The sequence below is a fragment of the Pongo pygmaeus genome, chromosome 16 (genome assembly GCF_028885625.2).
Source record: "Pongo pygmaeus isolate AG05252 chromosome 16, NHGRI_mPonPyg2-v2.0_pri, whole genome shotgun sequence".
Classification (NCBI taxonomy): Eukaryota; Metazoa; Chordata; class Mammalia; order Primates; family Hominidae; genus Pongo; species Pongo pygmaeus.
Genome location: NC_072389.2, coordinates 20,280,702 through 20,301,743, shown reverse-complemented (window position 1 = coordinate 20,301,743; position 21,042 = coordinate 20,280,702). Strand labels below are relative to the sequence as shown.

The 21,042-nt window shown below is 45.9% G+C and overlaps 2 protein-coding genes across 3 annotated transcripts in view; one reads left to right on the top strand and one right to left on the bottom strand.

Annotated features, from left to right (window-relative positions):
• Positions 1-21,042, top strand: part of LOC134738360 (E3 ubiquitin-protein ligase HERC2-like) — a 76,137-nt gene that overhangs the window by 30,577 nt on the left and 24,518 nt on the right. Inside the window, exon 15 of the mRNA XM_063653140.1 lies at positions 5,020-5,154. Coding sequence (XP_063509210.1) covers positions 5,020-5,154 — 135 coding nt within the window. The remainder of the gene's footprint in view (positions 1-5,019; positions 5,155-21,042) is intronic.
• Positions 7,987-16,956, bottom strand: LOC129014661 (golgin subfamily A member 6-like protein 7). 2 transcript variants are annotated; one of them, XM_054452253.2, is made up of 8 exons: positions 15,006-16,956; positions 13,345-13,473; positions 12,186-12,236; positions 12,004-12,097; positions 11,815-11,921; positions 10,481-10,539; positions 10,011-10,152; positions 7,987-9,713 (listed from the first exon to the last, which is right to left on the bottom strand). In XM_054452253.2, the coding sequence occupies exons 1-8, from the start codon at positions 15,087-15,089 to the stop codon at positions 8,559-8,561; spliced, it is 1,821 nt and encodes a 606-aa protein (XP_054308228.2). In that variant the 5' UTR covers positions 15,090-16,956; the 3' UTR covers positions 7,987-8,558. The 2 variants fall into 2 exon arrangements, with proteins under 2 accessions (XP_054308228.2, XP_063509208.1); XM_063653138.1 differs by lacking the exons at positions 10,481-10,539; positions 12,186-12,236; positions 15,006-16,956 and having other exon boundaries at positions 13,345-14,998.

The window sequence follows — 21,042 nt, the reverse complement described above, 5'->3', positions numbered from 1 at the left end:
CTACAGACGCACACCACCATGCCTGGCTAATATTTAAATGTTGTGTTGAGATGGTCTGACTATGTTGCCAGGCCTGGACTCAAACTCCTGGGCTCAAGTGATCCTCCCACCTCAGCTTCTGAAAGTGCTGGGATTAAGGAGTGAGCCACTGCACCTGGCTAAATATTGGATATTTCCTCCTAATTGGCTGGGTGCAGTGGCTCACACTTGTAATCCCAGCACTTTGGGAGGCCGAGGCGCTTGGATCACTTGCAGTCAGGCGTTGGAGACAAGCCTGGCTAATATGGTGAAACCCCATAATGGAGTTTTGGTTTCTTTAACTGGGAAATGAGGATCATGACCATCCCTGCCAAGCAGGAGAGGTGATAGGCTGATGTGTGTTGTGAGTCCCAAGATGGTGAAACCCGGTTTCTACTAAAAATACAAAAATTAGCCAGGCATGGTGGTGGGCATCTATAATCCCAGCTACTTGGGAGGCTGAGGCAGGAGAATTGCTTGAACCTGGGAGGTGGAGGTTGCAGTGAGCCGAGATTGCACCATTGTACTCCAGCCTAGGCAACAGAGCAAGACTTCATCTCAAAAAAAAAAAAAATTCACTTCAATAAATGGTGAGACCAGCTTTGCAAAGATGATAACGGTGAGAGAACTCTAGCATGGCTGACTCCATCTTTCTTCCAGTCTCACGGGCCTGCTGTCTTTGCTCATTCCTGGGCATAGGCCAAATCAACCATGGGAGAAATTTAGTTCATAGTCTAACGTTGCCATTTCCAGTCCTCGGGGGTCCCCTCTTTCCACTCCACGCTTAGTTATCAATTTTTTTACTCTGCTTTAAAATGTATGTATTTTTTTTTGTAATCCCAGCTACTCGGGAGACTGAGGCAGGAGAATCGCTTGAACCTGGGAGCTGGAGGTTGCAGTGAGCCAAGATCACGCCATTGCACTCCAGCCTGGGCAACAGAATGAAACTCTGTCTCAAAATACTGTTTTTTTTTTTACTATGTCTAATGATGTTCTATAGAAGAAAGAGATGTAGCATGTGGTCACGCTGCTGTCTTGACAGTGGAATTTTTGTTGTTGCTGTTTTCTGTTTTGGGACGGAGTCTTGCTTTTGTGGCCTAGGCTGGAGTGCGGTGGCGCCTTCTTGGCTCACTGCAACTTCCACCCGGGTTCAAGTGATTCTCCCACCTCAGTCTCCTGAGTACCTGGGATTACAGGTGCACGCCAGCACGCCCGGCTAATTTTTGAATTTTTAGTAGAGATGGGGTTTCACCATGTTGGTCAGGCTGGTCTCGAACTCCTGACCTCGTGATCCACCCACCTCAGTCTCCCAAAGTGCTGGGATTATAGGCATGAGCCACATTTTTAGTAGAGATGGGGTATCACTGTGTTGGCCAGGCTGCTCTGGAACTCCTGACCTCAAGTGATCCTCTCACCTCGGCCTCCCAAAGTGCTAGTGGGCCAGGCTGCTCTGGAACTCCTGACCTCAAGTGATCCTCTCACCTCGGCCTCCCAAAGTGCAAAGTGGGGTTGGATTACATCTCTAGGATTACAGATGTGAGCTACCACGCCTAGCCGTATTTTGTATTTTTAGTAGAGATGGGGTTTTGCTGTGTAGGCCAGGCTGGTCTTGATCTCCTGGGTGCAAGTGATCCTCCCACATTGGCCTCTCAAAGTGCTGGGATTACAGGTGTGAGCCACCACACTTGGCCAATGGGACGTCTCGCTTCCCTTCTCTCCAGCATTCCATAAGCAATGTGTCTGGGCAGTATGTGTTCGATTTTCTCTGTGTCTACTTTGAAGTGTACAGTAGTGAAAGGAAGAGTAGACAACTTTGAAGCTGATGTGGTGTGGTCTTGGAGCTGGTGGTGCTAATTACTCTTGGTTGTTTTCATACCCTCTAGTGACTTCATCCTGCTTTTGCTGTTGTAAAATGTTGTAATTTATGCTCCTGAGAATAACTCTTCAGGTGTACTTAGGGTTCTTGTCTGCTTCCTGGTGACTGTCGAAGCTTTTCATCTTGAAGAAGGGAGATGAGCAGTGTTCCAGTGTACTGGTTTAAAATTAAGAATGTTGCATTTTTTTCACGTGTAAAATTTATAGCCAGATGTAGGGTAGGGGTGGCCTACTTTCTTTAAAGGGTGAGATAGTAAATATTTTAAGGTCTCAATGGACCCTATGGTCTCTGTCATAGCCATGGGACCTTGCAGCTGTAGTGCCAAAGTAGCCACAGACGATACTGCGTCAGCGGGCAGGGGACGTTCATTCTGTAAAGTTGATTTATGGACACAAAAGATGAAGTCCTCAGAATGTTTGCAAGTCACAAAATACTGTTTTTCTTTTGATTATTTTTCAATTATTAAAAAATATAAAATACAGTGGCCGGGCGTGGTGGCTCACACCTGTAATCCCAGCACTTTTAGAGGCCAAGGCAGGCGGATCACCTGAGGTCAGGAGTTCAAGACCAGCCCAGCCAACATGCTGAAACCCCATCTCCACTCAAAACAAAAAATTAGCCGGCCATGGTGATGCACGCCTGTAATCCCAGCTCCTCGGAGGCTGAGGCACGAGAATCACTTGAACCTGGGAGAATCGCTTGAACCTGGAAGGCACAGGTTGTGGTGAGCCAAGACTGTCTCAAAAGAACAACAAAAGTAAAATACTTTCTCTGCTTTCAGACCATACACAAAGAGGCTGTGGGCTGGGTTTGGCCCCTGGGCTGTGGTTTGTGACCACACACACACACACACGTAGGGCAGAGTGTGGCATTTAGAGCCAGCACCTGTGTTCTCACCTGAGCTGTGTTTCTGGCTGGGTTCTACCTGTATTCTGTGATCCGAGGTGTCTACCTTGGTAAACTGGAGACAACAAAGCCTGCCTCCTTCAAGGTTGTTTGTAAAGATTTAAAAGGGTAATGTATTGTTGTTAGGCCAGAGGCTTTGCATAGTACACGTTGGGTTATTTTCACTTTTTGTTTTTTTTTTTTTTTTTTGAGATGGAGTCTTGCTCTGTTGTACAGGCTGGAGTCCAGTGGCAAGATGCCAGCTCACTGCAACCTCTGACTCCCAGGTTCAAGCAATTCTCCTGCCTCAGCCTCTCGAACTGCTGGGATTACAGGTGGCTGCCACCATGCCGGGCCAATTTTGATATTTTTAGTAGAGATCAGGTTTCACCATGTTGGCCAGGCCGGTCTCAAACTCCTGACCTCAAGTGATCCGCCCACCTCGGCCTCCCAACGTGGTGGAATTACAGGCGTGAGCCACCGCATCCGGCCCATTCTCACTTTCCATTAGCTGCTTTTTTCCCCCATTCATTTCCTACCTTCCTGTGTATGATTTCTGAATTAAATGTATTTCATGTCTTAACCTTCTGAATTGTTTGTTCTCTCATTTTCCATGTTGTTAAGGAAAATAAGAGGCTAAGTGAGACTTATTAAATGTGCATGTAGTTTCTCAGATCAAGATAAATGCTCACCTGTTGCAGAACGGGACTCTGCTCTTGCTTCACCCAGGATGCGTTTCCTAGTTCCTTCCTAGAGTGGGGCCACACCCTACTCCAGCCCTCCAGACCCAGCTCCCTGCTCTGACATGATTCCACCAGACTATTCCAGCTGTCCTCCCTGGACCTAGATATTTTCCTTTTTTTTTTTTTTTTTTCTGAAAGGCAGTCTCACTCGGTGGTCCAGGCTGGAGTGCAATGGCATGATCTCAGCTCACTGCAACCTCCGCCTTCCAGGTTCAAGCCATTCTCATGCCTCAGCCTCCCAAGTACCTGGGATTACAGGCATGTGCCACCAAGCCTGAGTAATTTTTGTGTTTTTAGTAGAGACAGGGTTTCACCATGTTGGCCAGGTGGTCTCGAACTCCTGACCTTGTGAATTGCCCGCCTCGGCCTCCCAAAGTGCTGGGATTACAGGTGTGAGCCACCGCACCCAGCCAACCATTTTTTTAACTAAAAAACTTATATGAAATTTATTTTATTGTGGTATGTAGTTCAGTAAATTTTGACTTCTATAGATTCATGTAACCCCCATCATCATCAGGATGGAGAAGTTTCATCACCCTGAAAGCTCTCTTGTGCTGCTCCTTTTTATCACGTGTTCCCTGGCCTCGTACCCTGGCAACCACTGATCTGTTCTCCATCAGTATAGGGTATTCTTTTTGAGAATGTCATGTGAGTGGAACCATATTTTAAGTAACGTTTTGAAACCATCTTCATTTACTCCCAGTTATATGTTTGAGGTTTATCTGCTGTTCTGTGTATTGATAGTTCTTTTTATTGCTGAATAGTATCTAGTCATGTGCATGTACAACATGGTGTTTATCCATTCTGCTACTGTAGGACCTTGTGGTTGTTTCCATTTTTCTTTCCCAATTGTAATCCTGCTGTGAGCATTTGTGTACAGATTTTGTGTGAATATAGTTTCCATTTCCCTAGGATAAAGACCTAGTAGTGTGAAAGTTGGGTCATGTGCTGAAGTGTTTTCCAAAGTGGCTGTTTTAGTTTGCCTTCCCACTGGCAATCTGTCACGTTTCTGTTGCTCTGTGTCTTTGTTAGCACTTGATGTTATCAGTGTTTTTTAGTTGAGCCATTCTAACAAGTCTAGTGGGATCTCATTGCGGTTTTAATTGCACTTCCGTAATGGCTAACGATGCTGAATATCATGTTCTTCTTTGCCACTCTTGTATCCTCTGTGAAGTTTCTGTTCAGATCTTTTGCACAGAAAAACTTGTATCATGGAACCAGTAAAATAACCAAGGAGAGGTTGATTAAAGTTCTGTTTATAACCCTAGAAGATTCCTGCCCTAGGGATATGGGATGGCTGAACATAGGACGCTGACACTGGACAGATGAAGTAGCAGTTTATTAGTCACACATGCTCACAGCCCTGGGGGTGGGGGACACCGCATGCCATTCAGTTAACGATGTGTGTTGTAACTTTTCGGGGAGGGACATTTGCAGAGACTAACGGTATGACATTCTGAAAAGCAGTTACAGATTAAAAAATCTTTAATTCTGCAGATGATAGTGTCGAACCAAGTGGAACAAAGAAAGAAGATCTGAATGACAAAAAGAAAAAAGATGAAGAAGAAACTCCTGCACCTGTATATAGGGCCAAGTCAATTCTGGACAGCTGGGTATGGGGCAAGCAACCAGGTAATCTTCTGAGTTTTGGCACTTTGAAAAGCTTGATCTGATGCTCCTTTTCTAAATGACTTGGATGGATTATTTGTATTTTTTCATAACAATTTAAAAAATGTAATTAAAAAAATTTACATATTGTGGTAAAATATACATACCATAAAACTTGCCGTTTTAATCATTTTTATGTGTACAGTTCATTGGCATTAAGTATATTCACATTATTGCCCAGCCATCACCACCATCCATCTCTACAACTTTTGCCTTTTCTCTGACTGAAACTCCGTATCCATGAAACACTAACTCCTTGTGTCCCCAAGCAACCACCATTCTACTTTTGTCTCAGAATTTGACTATTCAAGGTGTCTCCTATAAGGGGAGTCATGCGGTATTTGTCCTTTTGTGACTGAGTTATTGAACTTCTTAGGTGTTTGGGGTTCATCCACATGCATCAGAATTTTCTTTTAAAGGCTCAATACTAGTCCATTATATATGTAAGCCACATGTTATCCCTTCATCAGTGGGCAATCAGGTTGCTTTCGTCTCTTGACTGTTGTAATGCTGCTATGAACATTGGTTTACAAGTGTCTTTTCATTCTTTGTGTCTATACCTAGGAGTGGAATTGGTCAATAATGTGGAATGCTTACATGTTTATTTATTTTTTTTGAGACAGCGTCTCGCTCTGTTGCCCAGGCTTGAGTGCAGTGGCGCCATCTCAGCTCACAGCAAGCTCCGCCTCTCAGGTTCACACCATTTTCCTGTCTCAGCCTCCAGAGTAGCTGGGACTACAGGCGCTCCCCACCATGCCTGGCTAACTTTTTTGTATTTTTAGTAGAGATGGTTTCACCGTGTTAGCCAGGATGGTCTCGATCTCCTGACCTCGTGATCCACCCGCCTCAGCCTCCCAAATTGCTGGGATTACAGGTGTGAGCCACCATGCCTGGCCAATAATGTGGTAGTTTTATGTTTAACTTATTATTGTTGTTTTTGAGGTTGGGTCTCACTCTGTTGCTCAGGCTGGAATGCATTGACGTAATCATAGCTCATTGCAGCCTTGAACTCCTGGGCTCAAGTGACCTTCTTCCCTCAGCCTCTCAAGTAGCTAGGACTAGAGGTGCAGGGAATTTCTCATCTTCTCTTTACTGCCTCTGAGTTGGAGATATCAGAGGGAGCCATGGCCCACTGTAAAGTAACACAATGTCCCCACCCACAGGGTTAGAACCCCTCTTCTGGAGGCAGCTCTGAGGGGAGCAGTCACATGTGGAGAGTGCAGGGCTCTGTGTCCAGATGGGGGAAGGGGGTTACCAAGGGGGTTGACCCCCCTCTGGCCAGGTGGCTGCCTTCTGACACACCAGTCTGTCTCTCTAGCACAGTGGCCCCCACACACCCAGCCTGTCAAACCTACAGCCCTCAAGAAGACTTTGGCCAAATCCATGAGCTGCTCCCTCTGTTAAGAAGGAAGCACAGCTGAAGCATGAGGAAGGCGGTAGAGCGTGTATGCTCTGGCCCATCTCCCCACAGTCTGACCAGAAGGAAGGGTCCTTTCAGCCAGGCTTGCCCAGGCTGGGGTTGGAGTGTCAGTATCAAGCCAACGTCTTCTTGCTTAATGGGTGAGCCCAGCTGCTCCCGTGCAGCTGCCACCATAGTGAGGGTGAACCAGCAGGAGGCTCCGCAGCACTTTCAGGCTCAAGCTGCCTAGTGAGATCTACTCTGTGGGCTCTGTAGGCTGGTAGAGGCTTCCAGGAGGAGGAGGGGATGCAGCCATCAGTCCCCACTCCTGGGAGTCGTATTTCTGAAAGCTTGGGTATACAGTAAATATTAGGCTGTGGGCTGGTTTATCTATGGATTTCATGTGGGAGGGTTATAGGTACAAGCAGTTTAAAGATGGAAATTTTGAGAGAGCAGGCAGGGATTTAGTGCCGGGTAAGGCAAGCAGTCTTGTCAAAGTAGCTCTTTTGGGGAGGCCAGAATCCTGTACCAATGTCCTCAGCAGGTTCATCAGCTGCTGGGGGAGTGCCGGACAGGATGAAAGCACAGGAGAACTTTCTGGATGATAGAAATGTTCCATATCTTCGAAGTAGGTGGGTTACATGGGTAATACATTTGTTAAAAGTCATCAAAATGTAAACCAGATCTGTGCATTTCACGGAATATAAATTATACCTCAAATCAGAAACATTTTTAAAAAGACAGATGGGCTGGATGCAGTGGCACACGCCTGTAATCCCAGCACTTGGGGAGGCTGAGGCAGGTAGATCACCTGAGTCAGGAGCTCGAGACCAGCCTGGACAACATAGTGAAATCCCGTCTCTACTAAAAATATAAAAATTAGCCAGGGGTGGTGGCACATGCGTGTAATCCCATCTACTTGGGAGGCTGAGGCAGGAGAATTGCTTGAACCCAGGAGGTGGAGGTTACAGTAAGCAGAGATTACACCACTGCACTAGAGCCTGGGCAACAGAGCGAGACTCCATCTCAAAAAAAAAAAAAAGTTTTCAACATTCATTAAAGGCAGAATAGCTTGTTATAGATTAGCCTCCCCACAGGAACAGTTAGAAAAACTGGACAAAAATGTGTCCCCCCTCACCATCAAAAACAATTGTTGGAAGGTAATTGGAGACCTCAGCCAGGACTTGAGTGACCAGGCCTAGGAGGTGACCCTGACAGTCTGTAGTGCTTTCCCCCATTTGGTGATTGGTCAACAGTGGAGGGCTAAGAGGCTAAGAAACTGAGTATGAAGTGATAGTTAAGAGGCTGGAGAGCCTAGCTGAATGTTTGGCACTCTCACAGGGCTGAAATGACATAATGAGAATTTGGGTCCCAGTAAGGAGATGGGACCTTGGTGGGGATCCTGGAAGGGCCACCCCTAAGAATCCAAAAGAATAAAAAATAGACCAGCTGTCACAAAAACTAAAACCTGCTTTGAGCCAGCTTAGTCCCAAACTAGATGAAGGTGATCTGCTTGAACGCCAATTGTGTGCCATAAAGTCAAAGTCAATACTCTCTGGAGGCAGATAAAAGTTTACTAGGCATGCCATAAGACAAGACAACACAAGACTAAATGAGAAAGACCAAGAAAAAAAAAAATAGAAACATACATAGATATTAGAGTCCTCAAGTAGAATTTTTTTCTTTTTTTTTTTTTTTTGAGATGGGAGTTTCACTCTGTCAGCCAGAGAGGAGTGCAGTGGTGTGATCTCGGCTCACTGCAACCTCAGCCTCCCACGTAGCTGGGATTGGTGATCCCCCCGCCTAGGCCTCCCAAAGTGCTGTGATTACAGGTGCAGGCCACCGTGCCCGGCCAGTATTTTGCCACAATTTAAAATAAATTTTCTTTTTTCAAGTTTGTTCTCAGACGATATTCACAAAGTTACACGGCGGCTTACACTTCTGTAGGCCTTGTTGACAGTGCCGGCTTTTAGATACTGATGATCTTCATCTTTTTCTTGTCTCCTCGGTAGAAGAATGGGATGCAGGAGGTGCTGCCTAAGACTGGGCACTCCTGGGCATTCTTCCTTCCACCAAGCAGCTGCATGATCTGTGCAGTGCAATTGTCATCAGGAGAACCCTCCGTGGCCTCTCGTGCAGGCTTCACGCTGCCAGGGTGGCTCGTATCATACAGATCTTCGGAGGGAGGGAGGCAGGGCTCTGAGCACCGCTCCTCCTGCATCTTCTGCTCTCCCGTCCTCTCCTTCTCCCGCATCTTCTCCACCTGCCCCCGCATCTTCTCCTCCACCTGCCCCCGCATCTTCTCCTCCTCCTCCTGCATCTTCTCATCCTGATCCCACAGCCTCTCCTCCTTAAATCGCAGCCTCTCGTCCTGCTCCCTCATCTGCTCCTCCTGCATCCGCATTTGCTCCTCCAGCTCACACATCTGCTCCTCCTGCTTCCACATCTGCTCCTGCTTCTGCATCTGCTCCTCCTTCTCCTGCATCTGCTCCCCCTGCTTCCGCATCTGCTCCTCCTGCTCCTGCATCTGTTCCTCCTGCTTCTGCATCTGCTTATCCTGCTCCCACATCTGCTCCTCCTGCTTCCGCATCTGCTCCTCCTGCTTCCGCATCTGCTCCTCCTGCTTCCGCATCTCCTCCTCCTGCTTCCGCATCTCCTCCTCCTGCTTCCGCATCTGCCCCTCCAGGTCGCGCATATGCTCCTCCTGCTTCATCATCTGCTCCTCCTGCTTCCGCATCTCCTCCTCCTGCTTCCGCATCTGCCCCTCCAGGTCACACATATGCTCCTCCTGCTTCATCATCTGCTTCTCCTGCTCCCACATCTGTTCCTCCTGCTTCATCATCTGCTCCTCCTTCTTCTGCATCTCCTCCACCTGCTTCCGCATCTGCCCCTCCAGGTCGCACATATGCTCCTCCTGCTTCCGCATCTGCTTATCCTGCTCCCACATCTGCTCCTCCTGCTTCCGCATCTGCTCCTCCAGCTCGCGCAGCTCCTTCTCCTGCTTCCGCAGCCTCTGCTCCTGTCTCCACATCTTCTCCTCCTGCTTCCGTAGCTTCTCCTTCTGATCCCGTAGCTCCTCCTCCTGATTCCACATCTTCTCCTCCTGCAAAGTGTTGGTTTGAACCTCAAAAGGAAATAGACTCATAAGCTAGGTATATAAATGTAATCTATAAAATAACGGTTTTAGTCTATGATTCTTTAAAAAGAAATTTTAAGCCCTAACCCTGAGGTTTTCTGATTTCCCAGGCATGGTCCCAATTTGTAGATTTTTAGCACACTCTAGAGGATTCTATGGCGGGACCAGAACAAGGACCCAAATTTTCCAGCTCTTGGCTGGAGCCTCCCCATACCCTGCATGATCCCTAGACCATGGTCCCAGCTGGATGGGGCTCCCACACCCCCCGGGGCTGCCGCTGCTCACCTGTGGCAGCAGGATTTTGCCTGTCTCCAGTTTCCTTTTTAGCTCCTTGATGTGGAGCTGGATCTCAGACTTTTCAGTTTCTACGAGTCGAAGTTTTTCTTGTAGTTCGGCATTTTTCTCCTTCAGCTCCTCATTGGTTATGCTATGGCCGGAGGCAATAGAGAAAGGAATGAACGAAGAACAGAAAGGACCACTTTGGTGATCGACCCTCTACCCTCGCCCCACAACCACAGAACCGTGGCACTAGAAGGGACCCCGGAATTAAAAGTCCCAGGTGGCAGGCCAGAGAGAAGACATGAGTTGCCTGAGGCTACCCCATGAGTCAGTGGCACAGCCGGCACTGGAGCTTCCCTGTGCACACATGCAAACCTGTATGACCCCCTGCCATGCTCACCTGTACCCCCCACCTCCCAGCACACCACCCACGCTAAGGGCTCTCAGACCTCCCATCCCACCTTCCCCTATCCTACGTGTTCCTGTACAGCTCCAGACTCAAAGCGTCCCTCTCCTTTGTTAACTCCTTGATATACTGCAAATAGAGAAAGGTCAAGTCAGGATACAGCAGGCAGAGGAGCAGCTGACCGACCAGTGATGACAGCTACAGTGACTACTCCACAGTAACACTTGCTCCCTCTCAATCCCACCTGACATGTTCTCAAGGCATTTCCAAGTCCATGGTTTAATTTTTTTTTCTTTTTCTTTTTTTTTTTTTTTGAGATGGAGTTTCGTTCTTGTTGCCCAGGCTGGAGTGCAATGGCACAATCTCACCGCACGGCAACCTCTGCCTCCCGGGTTCAACTGATTCTTCTCCTCAGACTTCTATGTAGCTGGGATTACAGGCATGTGCCACCACACCTGGCTCTCACTTGTTTTTCAAAGAACTCAGTAAGGGTGGAAGGGACAGGGAAAAAGACTGAATTGTTAGCTGGCTAACAGGGGCCCAGAGAGATGAGAAAATTTTACTATTACTGTATACAGCATTATTACAGTAATGCTGCTATTGCTATTATTACTACCACTGTTGGAAACTTTATTGAGTGCTTCACCAGGCCCTAAGCTAACAATCCCATTTAATCCTCACAACCACCATAGGAGACAGTTATCATTATCACCTCTATTGTGTAGATGAAAAACATGGGGTATTAAAGGTTAAGTGCTTGCCTAAGATCACTTAGAGCTGGGATTTCAACACCCAGGTATATCTGATTCTCTAAACCCATTCTTTTGGTGGGGGTAGGGGCACAGATAAGGAGGAGGAAATTAATCCTTTGTTGATTTTTGAAAGAACGATACATTGGCATAGTCCAAACCTCAGAAGGTACAGAAGGGAAATATCTCCCCCCAATACTGTTCCTCTCGCCTGAGTTTTTTATGAATCCTTACAAACATGTTTTATGTATATTACCATAATACGTACACACACAGAGACACACACACACACGTACATGTGTTCCCTCTCTCTACACAAATGGTAACATACTAAAGATACTCTTCTGTACCTTCATGGTACAAGTACCCTAATCCCCACCAAGGATTTGACCAAGGGCACAGCCAAGTATGGGCAGGGTGGGCACTTGGCCTCGGAGCTCTGTGTCCAGTGCTCACTCCCCACAGCGCCCCACAACTCACTGACAGCAGCTGACCCAGCCCCAACCTGCCTCTAACAACCACATACAAAAGCAGCAAGAAATGGCCCATGCTGTCTTCTGGGCAGGACACTGCATCCTGCAGAAGGGACCTTTAGGCTCATTCCTCCATCTGTGAAGCTGGGCTCCCAGGGGACCGGGTAGGTGGTTGGACTCACCCTGTCCGCCTTCTTGTGCTGTGTGGACACAGCAGAGAGAGCCCGCTGTAACTCTCTTGCAAAGTTCCAGGAATGATGCAGGCATCCTGCCAGATCCTTGGATTCTTCTGGAATGAGAGAGGTTGAGATGCAGCCCAAAGGCCTGTGAAAATGCCAGGTTGAAGGATGATGGGGTGCCCAGATTCCCACCTTCAAATTTCCTAGCAGCATCCTGGCTGTAATAGAGCGCTGTCTCCAGTTCAGTTTTCTGACACATAAGGATTCGTATGGTATGATCCTGGGCCTTTGGGAGAAAAGACAAGCAAGTGCTGAAAGAGAAGCAAAGAAACCTTCTCCAGATGACAGGAGGGAACTTCACACCCTCCACTCACCTCTAGCTGCCTCCTTAGGGCTTGCTGATATTGGTGGCTTTCCTGCTTTTCCTATAGGAAGAGGAAGACAGAGCTCTTACTAGAGGGAGGCAGAGATGGCACAGCAAGAGACATGCCCCCAGAATGGCACCACTGCCCCAGGACAGGCCCACCCATGGAACCAGGTTATCAGGGACCCTGTGGGGATGGGGTGGAATCTGGGAGGTGAGCCTTCCTCCCCGTACTGGGAGTAGGCGAGACGAGACTGGGGCCTCTACATCTGAGTGCCCCCGAAACCCAGCAGTCATGTCGTGAGCAAAGAAAGAAACCATGTTACTTCTTTCAGCTGAGCTCGGTTCTGTTGTTTCTGTGGGGAGAGTCAAAGGAAGGTGACTGAGGGTAGCCCCTCGATTCTATTCCCCAGGCGGGGAAGCGGTAGGCAGGGGTCAGGAATGGATTTTAAGGGCAAAGTTCTTAGACCCAATGGGAACACGAACTGATCAACTCTCCTTAATGCCCAAAGAAAAAGGATTTGGGTCTTTATTGGTTTTTGCCCACAGCCACAATACTGAAAGTCTGAAACTAGATTCTCCAGAAAAGACAGTAACAGAAACCTTCAGACATGGAATGTGAGAAAAGCCCACCCTTCTGCTAGCTTGTGATTTAGAAAGATGTGTTCATTCAACAAGCATTGAGCAAGCACATAGGGGCCAGGGACAGTTCTTCCCAGCTGGGATATAGGACGGAAAAGGCAGACAGGAGCCCTTGGCCCCAAGGTTTCCATTCTAGTGAATCTTTAAATCCCAGACTCTCAGAGCAAACAGAAACCTCTGATACTCTAACTCTACCTCCTCAGGAAATGGAAGCCCAAAGAGGAGAGGAGTTTACAGCAGGCCCTGGACTAGAGATTAACACAACAACAACAACAACAAATCTGATTTAAGCTTCACACATGTAAGTAAAACATTACCACCCCTATTTTACAGATGTGAAAAGAGAGGTCCAAAGAACTCAAGCAATTTGCCATAAATCGTGTCCCTCGCAGATGGAGAGAGAGGTAGGATTCAAACCCAGAATTCTTAACCAGTACCCAGCAGTTCTTCCTTCCACAATCTCAACAGTTACCCTCGACTTCCCCTTGTGCCCCTTGTCCTCAGGAGACCAGCCAGCCAAGACTCACATCCTCAGGTGAATGGTAACCACCAGAAGTGGTTTTCTCAGGGTTAGTGCCATTATTTATTTTCTTCTGTTTGCTGTCGGTTGCTCCGGTACCAGCACCAGCACTGTTCCACTGATGATCATCTGTAAACTGTGGAAAAGAGGAGCAGTGATACTCATGAGAACTACAAGCTCCTACAGTCACTTTACAGTTTATACAAAATACTCTTATAGACTATCTGATTTAATGCCACCGACAACTGTACAAGGTGTTGTTGCAATCACTTAGTGACTGAGAGAGATTGATACCATGGCTAAAAGAAAGGCAATAATGGAACCGAAACTCATTCTTCTGCCTCCGAGCTCTGGGATTTTGCCACAAATCAGCAGCTGCCAGGGACCAAAACCAGAGGCAGAGGTAGAAAAGTAAAAGTCACGTATCCTCAGGGCAGAAGGCAGCCTTTCTGTTAAATCTGGGAATTGAACAGAAAGAGGACAACCCAAGCTTCATTTTGGAGAGAAGTCTGCTAGTCTCTTAGAAATATATGTGTGACTGTCATCCCTAAGAACATTAATGTTTTGTCTCTCTCAAGAGAATCAAGGGAAAGTGATGCTTCAGAAAGATGCCCCATATGTATCCTGTGGCACTGAAAGTACCCCAGGTTGAGATGAGATGAGGAAGATTCAAGTTGTCAAGTTCAGTTTCCCAAGGTCTCTTCCACAGAAGATGAGCAAATCTCACTTCAAAGATCACTGACTGATGGGCACTCTGGTGCCAGAACCATGGAGAATTCAAATATGAGGTGGAGAACTTAGGAAAAACTGTTGAAGTCTCTCTGGAGAGTAGAAGCCTGGGAGAAAACCAAACCAAACCCGTTCTCCCATTGCCACCCAGAGACACTGTCAACATTTTGAGTTCACAAGGGAGGTGTAGGCTTTTCAAACAGTCAACTTCTGTGTTAAGGGAGTAAGGCAGCCTGAAACTTCTTGATCCTAGGTCACATGGTCCCCACTCCCCTTCCAGATGGAAATTTGTGCTGCAACCAGCGTAACCAGAAATGGGGTGAGAACACTTAGGGGATGGGTCCTAAGATCAAAGGCCAGTCTTGCTGCAGTAATGACAGTTCCTAGAGGGACTGTGCCGTCAGTACATTCCACTCCTCCGTGGGGTGGTGGGGGATGGGTGACATCAGTGCTATGCCCAAGTTGCCTCTTTGAGATTGGGTTGGGGTTCGCAGGGTTGGGACCCAGGTACTTGGAGACATGAGCCCAAACAGCCCAAGGAGGTCAGCCATGGGGCAGCGGTAGGCAAGGGCAGAGTATGGAGTGGGGAGCCCCAGGAGTCACCTGCCCAAAGTCACCCTGGGGTGACTGGTGAGGGCAGGTGCTGGGGCATCCAGTTCCTTGGAAACATGAACCTGAAGGGCCCAGGGAGGTCAGTTTTCAGGCAAGAGGAGGTGAGGGCAGAGTACAGAGCAGGGAGTCCCTTGAGTCACCCGCTCAAAGTCAGGTGAGGGCAGGGGTTGGGGCTGACACAAGATTTTGGTTGAGGGAGCCCAGAGGCATTGGGGGGGCCCAGCCTGGTGTACCTCTGGAGTGACACGGACTCTGACAGCTGTTCTGCCATCAGAGGGGGCCTGGGGTTGGGTTGGGGTTGGGGTGCCGCAATCCTATGCGTTTTACCTTTTCCTTGGCCTCAGGCAATTTGCTCTGTTGGTTTTTTTCTGACATCATGGGGAGAGGAGGGAGGTGGGGTTGGGGCCACATTGGCGTGATCCAGGCAAAGGCAGTGATATGCCTCCAGTCACGTACCACGCAGCTATGTGACTGAGCCAGAGGAGGCGTCACCAGGGCTGCACTAGAATGCAGAATAGGGGTGTGGCCTTAATGCTCCAAGCCCATTGGTCAATGAGAAAGATGAAAGGGAAAGGAGGCGGGGTCAAGCAGCCACGTGTCACGAAGGTCCTGTGATGTCACAAGGAAAGGCGCCCATGCAACTGCTGTCCCCACCCACTCTAGGAGAGGGGTGGGGCTGGCTTTCACTTTCTGAGCTTTAAAACTTTATCACCTTAATTGAGGTACAAATCCTATTATAATGGAAAATTTACAGCATGCTTGATGATTAATAAAGCTGACTATATTATCCAACATTCCAATAAGGTAAAATAATCACAATAATTTCTCTTTTTTGGAAAAAGTTTCTCTTATTCTCCTACATTATTAAGGGTTTTTTTTTTTTTTTTTGAAACTAGAGACATGTCTAATATATTTAAAAACACAAAGCTTTTGAGGTGGGTGTGATGGCTCATGCCTGTAAACCCAGCACCTTGGTAGGCTGAAATGGGTGTATCACCTGAGATCAGCAGTTCAAGACCAAAATGTTAGTATTTTAGTGTGTATTTTAGTATTTATTTTAGTATTTAATACATCATTTAGGGCTACTTGTAGCCGCAGAAAGAATAAATCTGATTCAGTGACTTAAAGAAATATAGATTTCATTTTTGTCACTTACAACGTGCAGAGGAAGGCAGTCCAGGGTTCTTTTCAGTTTCCTGATACTTTCTTAGCCATGTTTTTATTCTTTTGGTTACAATGTGGCTGCTGTTTTTCCAGGCCTTGGATTGCCTTCCAAGGAGGGATAGAAGAAAGGTCAAAAGGCTGAGTCTGTCTCTTTTTAGCTGAAAAACGTAGATTTCTCAAAAATTTTAAGATTATACTGCAATTCAATTTTCATTCTTTTTTTTTTTTTTTTTTTTGAAACGCAGTCTTGCTCTGTTGCCAGGCTGGAGTGCAGTGGCACAATCTCGGCTCACTGTCACAACATCCGCCTCCACGGTTCAAGCGATTCTTCTGCCTCAGCCTCCCTAATAGCTGGGAGTACAGGCATGTGCCACCACGCCCAGCTCATTTTTTTTTATTTTTAGTAGAGACAGGATTTCACCATGTTGGCCAGGCTGGTTTTGAACTCCTCCAGAACTTTTGATTTGCCCACCTCTGCCTCCCAAAGTGCATATAAGATGTGTTTCTTCCTTAAGCATTTGGAAAGAATTCACTTATTAAGCCATGTGAGACTGTAGTTTTCTTTATAAGGTGTTTAATTACAGGTTCAATTACATATATTTGAATATTCATTTTGGTAACCTGTGTTTGCCGAATCAATTTGTTCATTTTATATAAAATTTCAAAGTTGTTCTATTATTCATTTATCTTTTTAAATATTTATAAGGTCTGCAGTTAGAGTTTCTGCCTTTTGTCTGTTTTCTTAATCAGTCTTGCTGGGGGCCATCAATTTTATTAGTGTTTCAGAAAAGCAAACTTTGATTTTATTCATCCCTTTACCATACTGAAAATGTTTTGCTTAATTTCCAAACTTATACTTCCACTCTGATTAAATATTTGTATAACTAAAACTCTTTGGAATTTGTGTCTTCTCAATGATCAAAAATATGGTTAATTTTTATAAATATTGCTTCTGCACTTGAAAAGGGTATGTATTCTGCATGTTGAGTGTAGTGTACCACGTCTCTCAATTAGATCGAGTGTGTTAAATGCATCCTTTAATGATTCTATTTCCTTACTGATGTTTGTTTATTTTTCAGTGGCTGAGACACAGATATTAAAGTTTCCCACAATGATCGTCAACTTATTTCTTTTTTTCGTTTGTTAAGCTTTGTTCTGTGTGTTTTAAGGTTAAGTTACCAAGCATAAACACATTTAGAATTCCTTTTTCTCCCTGCTGGTTGCACCCTTTTTTCATTGGAAATATCCTCTTTATATCTCTCACATAGCTCTTTCATTAGAGTTTTTTTAATATGTAAAAGAAAATAAAGTCTTGGAAGTGCCAAACCTGTTATGCTAAGGGAGACATAAGTTTGGGATCTTAGTCATGCAACACTGCCATTCTTTCTCCCCAAAGAGATAGCTGCCATTTCACAATCCTGTGTGATGGCATTAGACATAAGCCAGGTCCCCACTACCACAAAGGCCACGTACCTCTCCATATGGCCCCCCTTACAAACTGTTCACAGGGACATTCCTTGCTAGCCCCTAAATATTTCAGGATCCATGTCCCCCTATAAAATAAGCATATGCCAGTTGTAACCCTGGCTCTGCAACCTCAGTTTAAGACGTAAAACTGAGTTCTATTCAATCTGACACTGACAATGTTGATTATAGGCTTATCTTCCCAGGTACAGAACAAGAAAATGAGATCAGTCACTCTTCAGGCTACCCTGAGATGGCTGCATAATTGACTCTTTCCTCCCTCTTTTCAAATGTTTACCTTATCTTTGTAAAAGAAGATTTACTGAGCACTAATTAGAGCTTCCTAAGAATGTAACCACCCCTTCACTGCCTGCTCCCCCTCCCTTTCTTCTCTCCTGCCTGCTTTCTCCCTTTACATGCTGAGTTCCAAAACCCTCTTTGGAAAGCATGGTTACAGTAGTTTCTGTGGCTTGTGTGTTTTCTGGGGTTGTTGTCAAATTGTGCCTCCACAAAGCTCTATTGATGCAGGCATTTGCCTCAGTGGGTGGCTCATTTTTTGTTTTGTTTTGTTTTGTTTAACAGATATAAATACAGTTACCCCTGTTTTTATTTACTTAGTCTTTGCTTTGTCAGTCTTTGACTGTCAATTTTTCTTTTTTAAAAATAAATTTTCTTGTGTATAGTTAAGGCTTACAACATGATGTTAAAGGTTATATATAGATTGTAAAAGATTCCTATACTGAAAGAAATTAACACACCAATCATTTCACATAGTTCCCCATTTCCTTATTGCTTTTGTGGCAAGAGCAGTTGAAATCTACTCATTGAGCATGAATTTCACATACAGAACAATTTTGTTCCCTGCAGTCCTCATGTCATACATCTCTAGGCTTGTTCATCCTTCATACCTGCTACTTTGTATCCTTTGGCCTCCATGTCCCCAATTCCTCCCCTCTCCTACCTCTCCTGGTAGACAACGTTTTACTCTCTATCCCTGTAGGTTTATTTATTTACATTTTTACATCCCACATATAAATGGGTTTATGCAATATTTGATTTTTTGTGTATGCTTTATTTCACTAAGCATGACGTCCTCCAGCCTCATCCATCTTGCGGCAAATGGCAAGACCTTGTTTGTTTTAGGGCTGAATAATATTCCATTGTGTATGTGTGCCACAGTCTCTTTATCCATTTATCCATTGATGGACACTTAGATTGTTTCCATATCTTGGCTATTGTGATTAAGGCTGCAATGAACATGAGAATACAGATATCTTTACAAAGTAATGATTTCATTTCCTTTGAGTGTATGCCCAGAAGAGGGATTGCCGAGTCATATGGTGGTTCTATTTTTAATTTCTCTAGAAATCTTCATACACTTTTCCAGAATGGCTGTATCAATCTGTATTCTCATCCATAGTATGCAAAAGTTCCCATTTCTCCACACTCTTGCCAATATTTATCTTTTGACTTTTTGATAATGGTCATAAGGGGTGTGAGGGGGTATCTCAGTGGGTTTGATTTGCATTTCCCTAATGATCTATAATGCGGAACACCTTTCAGATACCCACTTGCTATTTTTATATCTTCTTTAAGGAAAGGTCTATTCAAGTTCTTTTTTTAAAACATTTAAAAAATTGGGTTATTTGTTTTGAGTTGTATCAATTATTTATATATTTTGGATTTTTTTTTTTTTTGAGACAGGGTCTTGCTCTGTTATGCAGACTGGAGTACAGTGGCACAATCACAGCTTACTTGACCTTCTGGGCTGAAACACTCTCCCATCTCAGCCTCCCAAGTAGCTGTGACTACAGGCGCACACCACCATGCCTGGCTAATTTTTAAATGTTTTGTTGAGACAGGGTCTCACTATGTTGGCCGGCCTGGACTCAAACTCCTGGGCTCAAGTGATCCTCCCACCTCAGCTTCTGAAAGTGCTGGGATTAAGGAGTGAGCCACTGCACCTGGCTAAATGTTGGATATTTCCTCCTAATTGGCTGGGTGCAGTGGCTCACACTTGTAATCCCAGCACTTTGGGAGGCCGAGGCACTTGGATCACTTGCGGTCAGGCATTTGAGACCAGCCTGGCCAATATGGTGAAACCCTATAATGGAGTTTTGGTTTCTTTCACTGGGAAATGAGGATCGTGACCATCCCTGCCAAGAAGGAGAGGAGATGGGCTGATGTGTGTTGTGAGTCCCAAGATGGTGAAACCCCGTTTCTACTAAAAATACAAAAATTAGCCAGGCAGAGTGAGGCTGAGGCAGGAGAATTTCTTGAACCTGGGATGCAGAAGTTGTAGTGAGCTGAGATCGCACCATTGTTCTCCAGCCTAGGCAACAGAGCAAGACTTTGTCTCAAAAAAAGAAAAAAAAAATTCACTTCAATAAATGGTGAGACCAGCTTTGGAAAGATGACGACGGTGAGAGAAGTCTAGCATGGCTGACTCCATCTTGCTTCCAGTCTCACAGGCCTGCTGTCTTTGCTCATTCCTGGGCATAGGCCAAATCAACCATGGGAGAAATTTAGTTCATAGTCTAACGTTGCCATTTCCAGTCCTCGGGGGTCCCCTCTTTCCACTCCATGCTTAGTTATCAATTTGTTACTCTGCTTTAAAATGTACTTTTTTTTGTAATCCCAACTACTCGGGAGACTGAGGCAGGAGAATCGGTTGAACCTGGGATGTGGAGGTTGCAGTGAGCTGAGATGGCACCATTGCTCTCCAGCCTGGGTGACAGAATGAAACTCTGTCTCATAAAACAAATATAACATGAAATGGTAATGTCTTTCTTTAAAACCAAAGAAAATATGTGCAGTGGATGTCTTCCTGTCACTTCGCACAGCCTACTGCCATGGCGCCTGAGCCCCAGACCCCAAACTCACTGTCCTGCTCGGGGACCCCAGACCACACTGGCCATTGAGGGCACCCCAAGTACTCTCCTATCCTCACCTCGCTCCTGCAGTAAATGGCTAAATGAATAAATCAGAAGTGAAGCCAAAAACAAAAATAAAATCCACATGTGGAACAGGAGAGGCGAGCAGAGGCCACAGTCTGGAGGCCTGGGCTGATACGCTTGCGAAGAGATGTCTCTGGGTGCTGCCTGCGGGGCGCAGTCTGCCATTCAGAACACACTTAGAGAAGCCCTAACCATTAAAGAGCACCCATTCCTGAGTCCCCTCCCTGCCCACAAAACTTTCCTTGAAACACCCTAACCTCAGCCTTTGGGGAGGCGGATTTCAGTGATAACTCCAGTCCTTCCATGTGGCTGGCATTGAGTTAATTCAACTCCTTACTGCAATACCATGGCCTCAGTGAACTGGTTTTGTCTGTGCAGCAAGCAGGAAGAACCCACCGGGGAATTACAATGGTATTGGGAAAATGATTTCCACGTGCAAAAGAATTAATGATGTTATCCCAAGTGGTTGGGGATGCAATCATAGGGGTGTGGAAATGGTCCTCATGCACTGAGTCCATGTCTGGATGAGGCCACAGGTTGAGTCCAGGTGGGGTGAGTCTGAAAAACATCCCAAAAGGCCAATCTTAGACAAGAGTGATGTTATCTACAGGAGTCATTGGGGAAGACACAAATCTTGTGACCTCTGGCCACATGACTCCTGAGCAGTAAGGGATTACAGAAACTATGCCTGTATTTTCACAGAATTCAGGATCCCCACCCCAAATCCTAATCTTGTGGCCTTTCATTCATCTTACAAAAGTGGGTTCAGCTCCTGGACA

Coding starts and splice junctions, on each gene's coding strand:
- LOC129014661 (XM_054452253.2), bottom strand. CDS start 15,089: ATGTGGCCCCAACCCCACCTCCCTCCTCTCCCCATGATGTCAGAAAAA. Junction 12,237..13,344: donor GTTACCATTCACCTGAGGAT/GTGAGTCTTGGC, acceptor CTCTTCCTATAG/GAAAAGCAGGAAAGCCACCA. Junction 12,098..12,185: donor CCCTAAGGAGGCAGCTAGAG/GTGAGTGGAGGG, acceptor TTTCTCCCAAAG/GCCCAGGATCATACCATACG.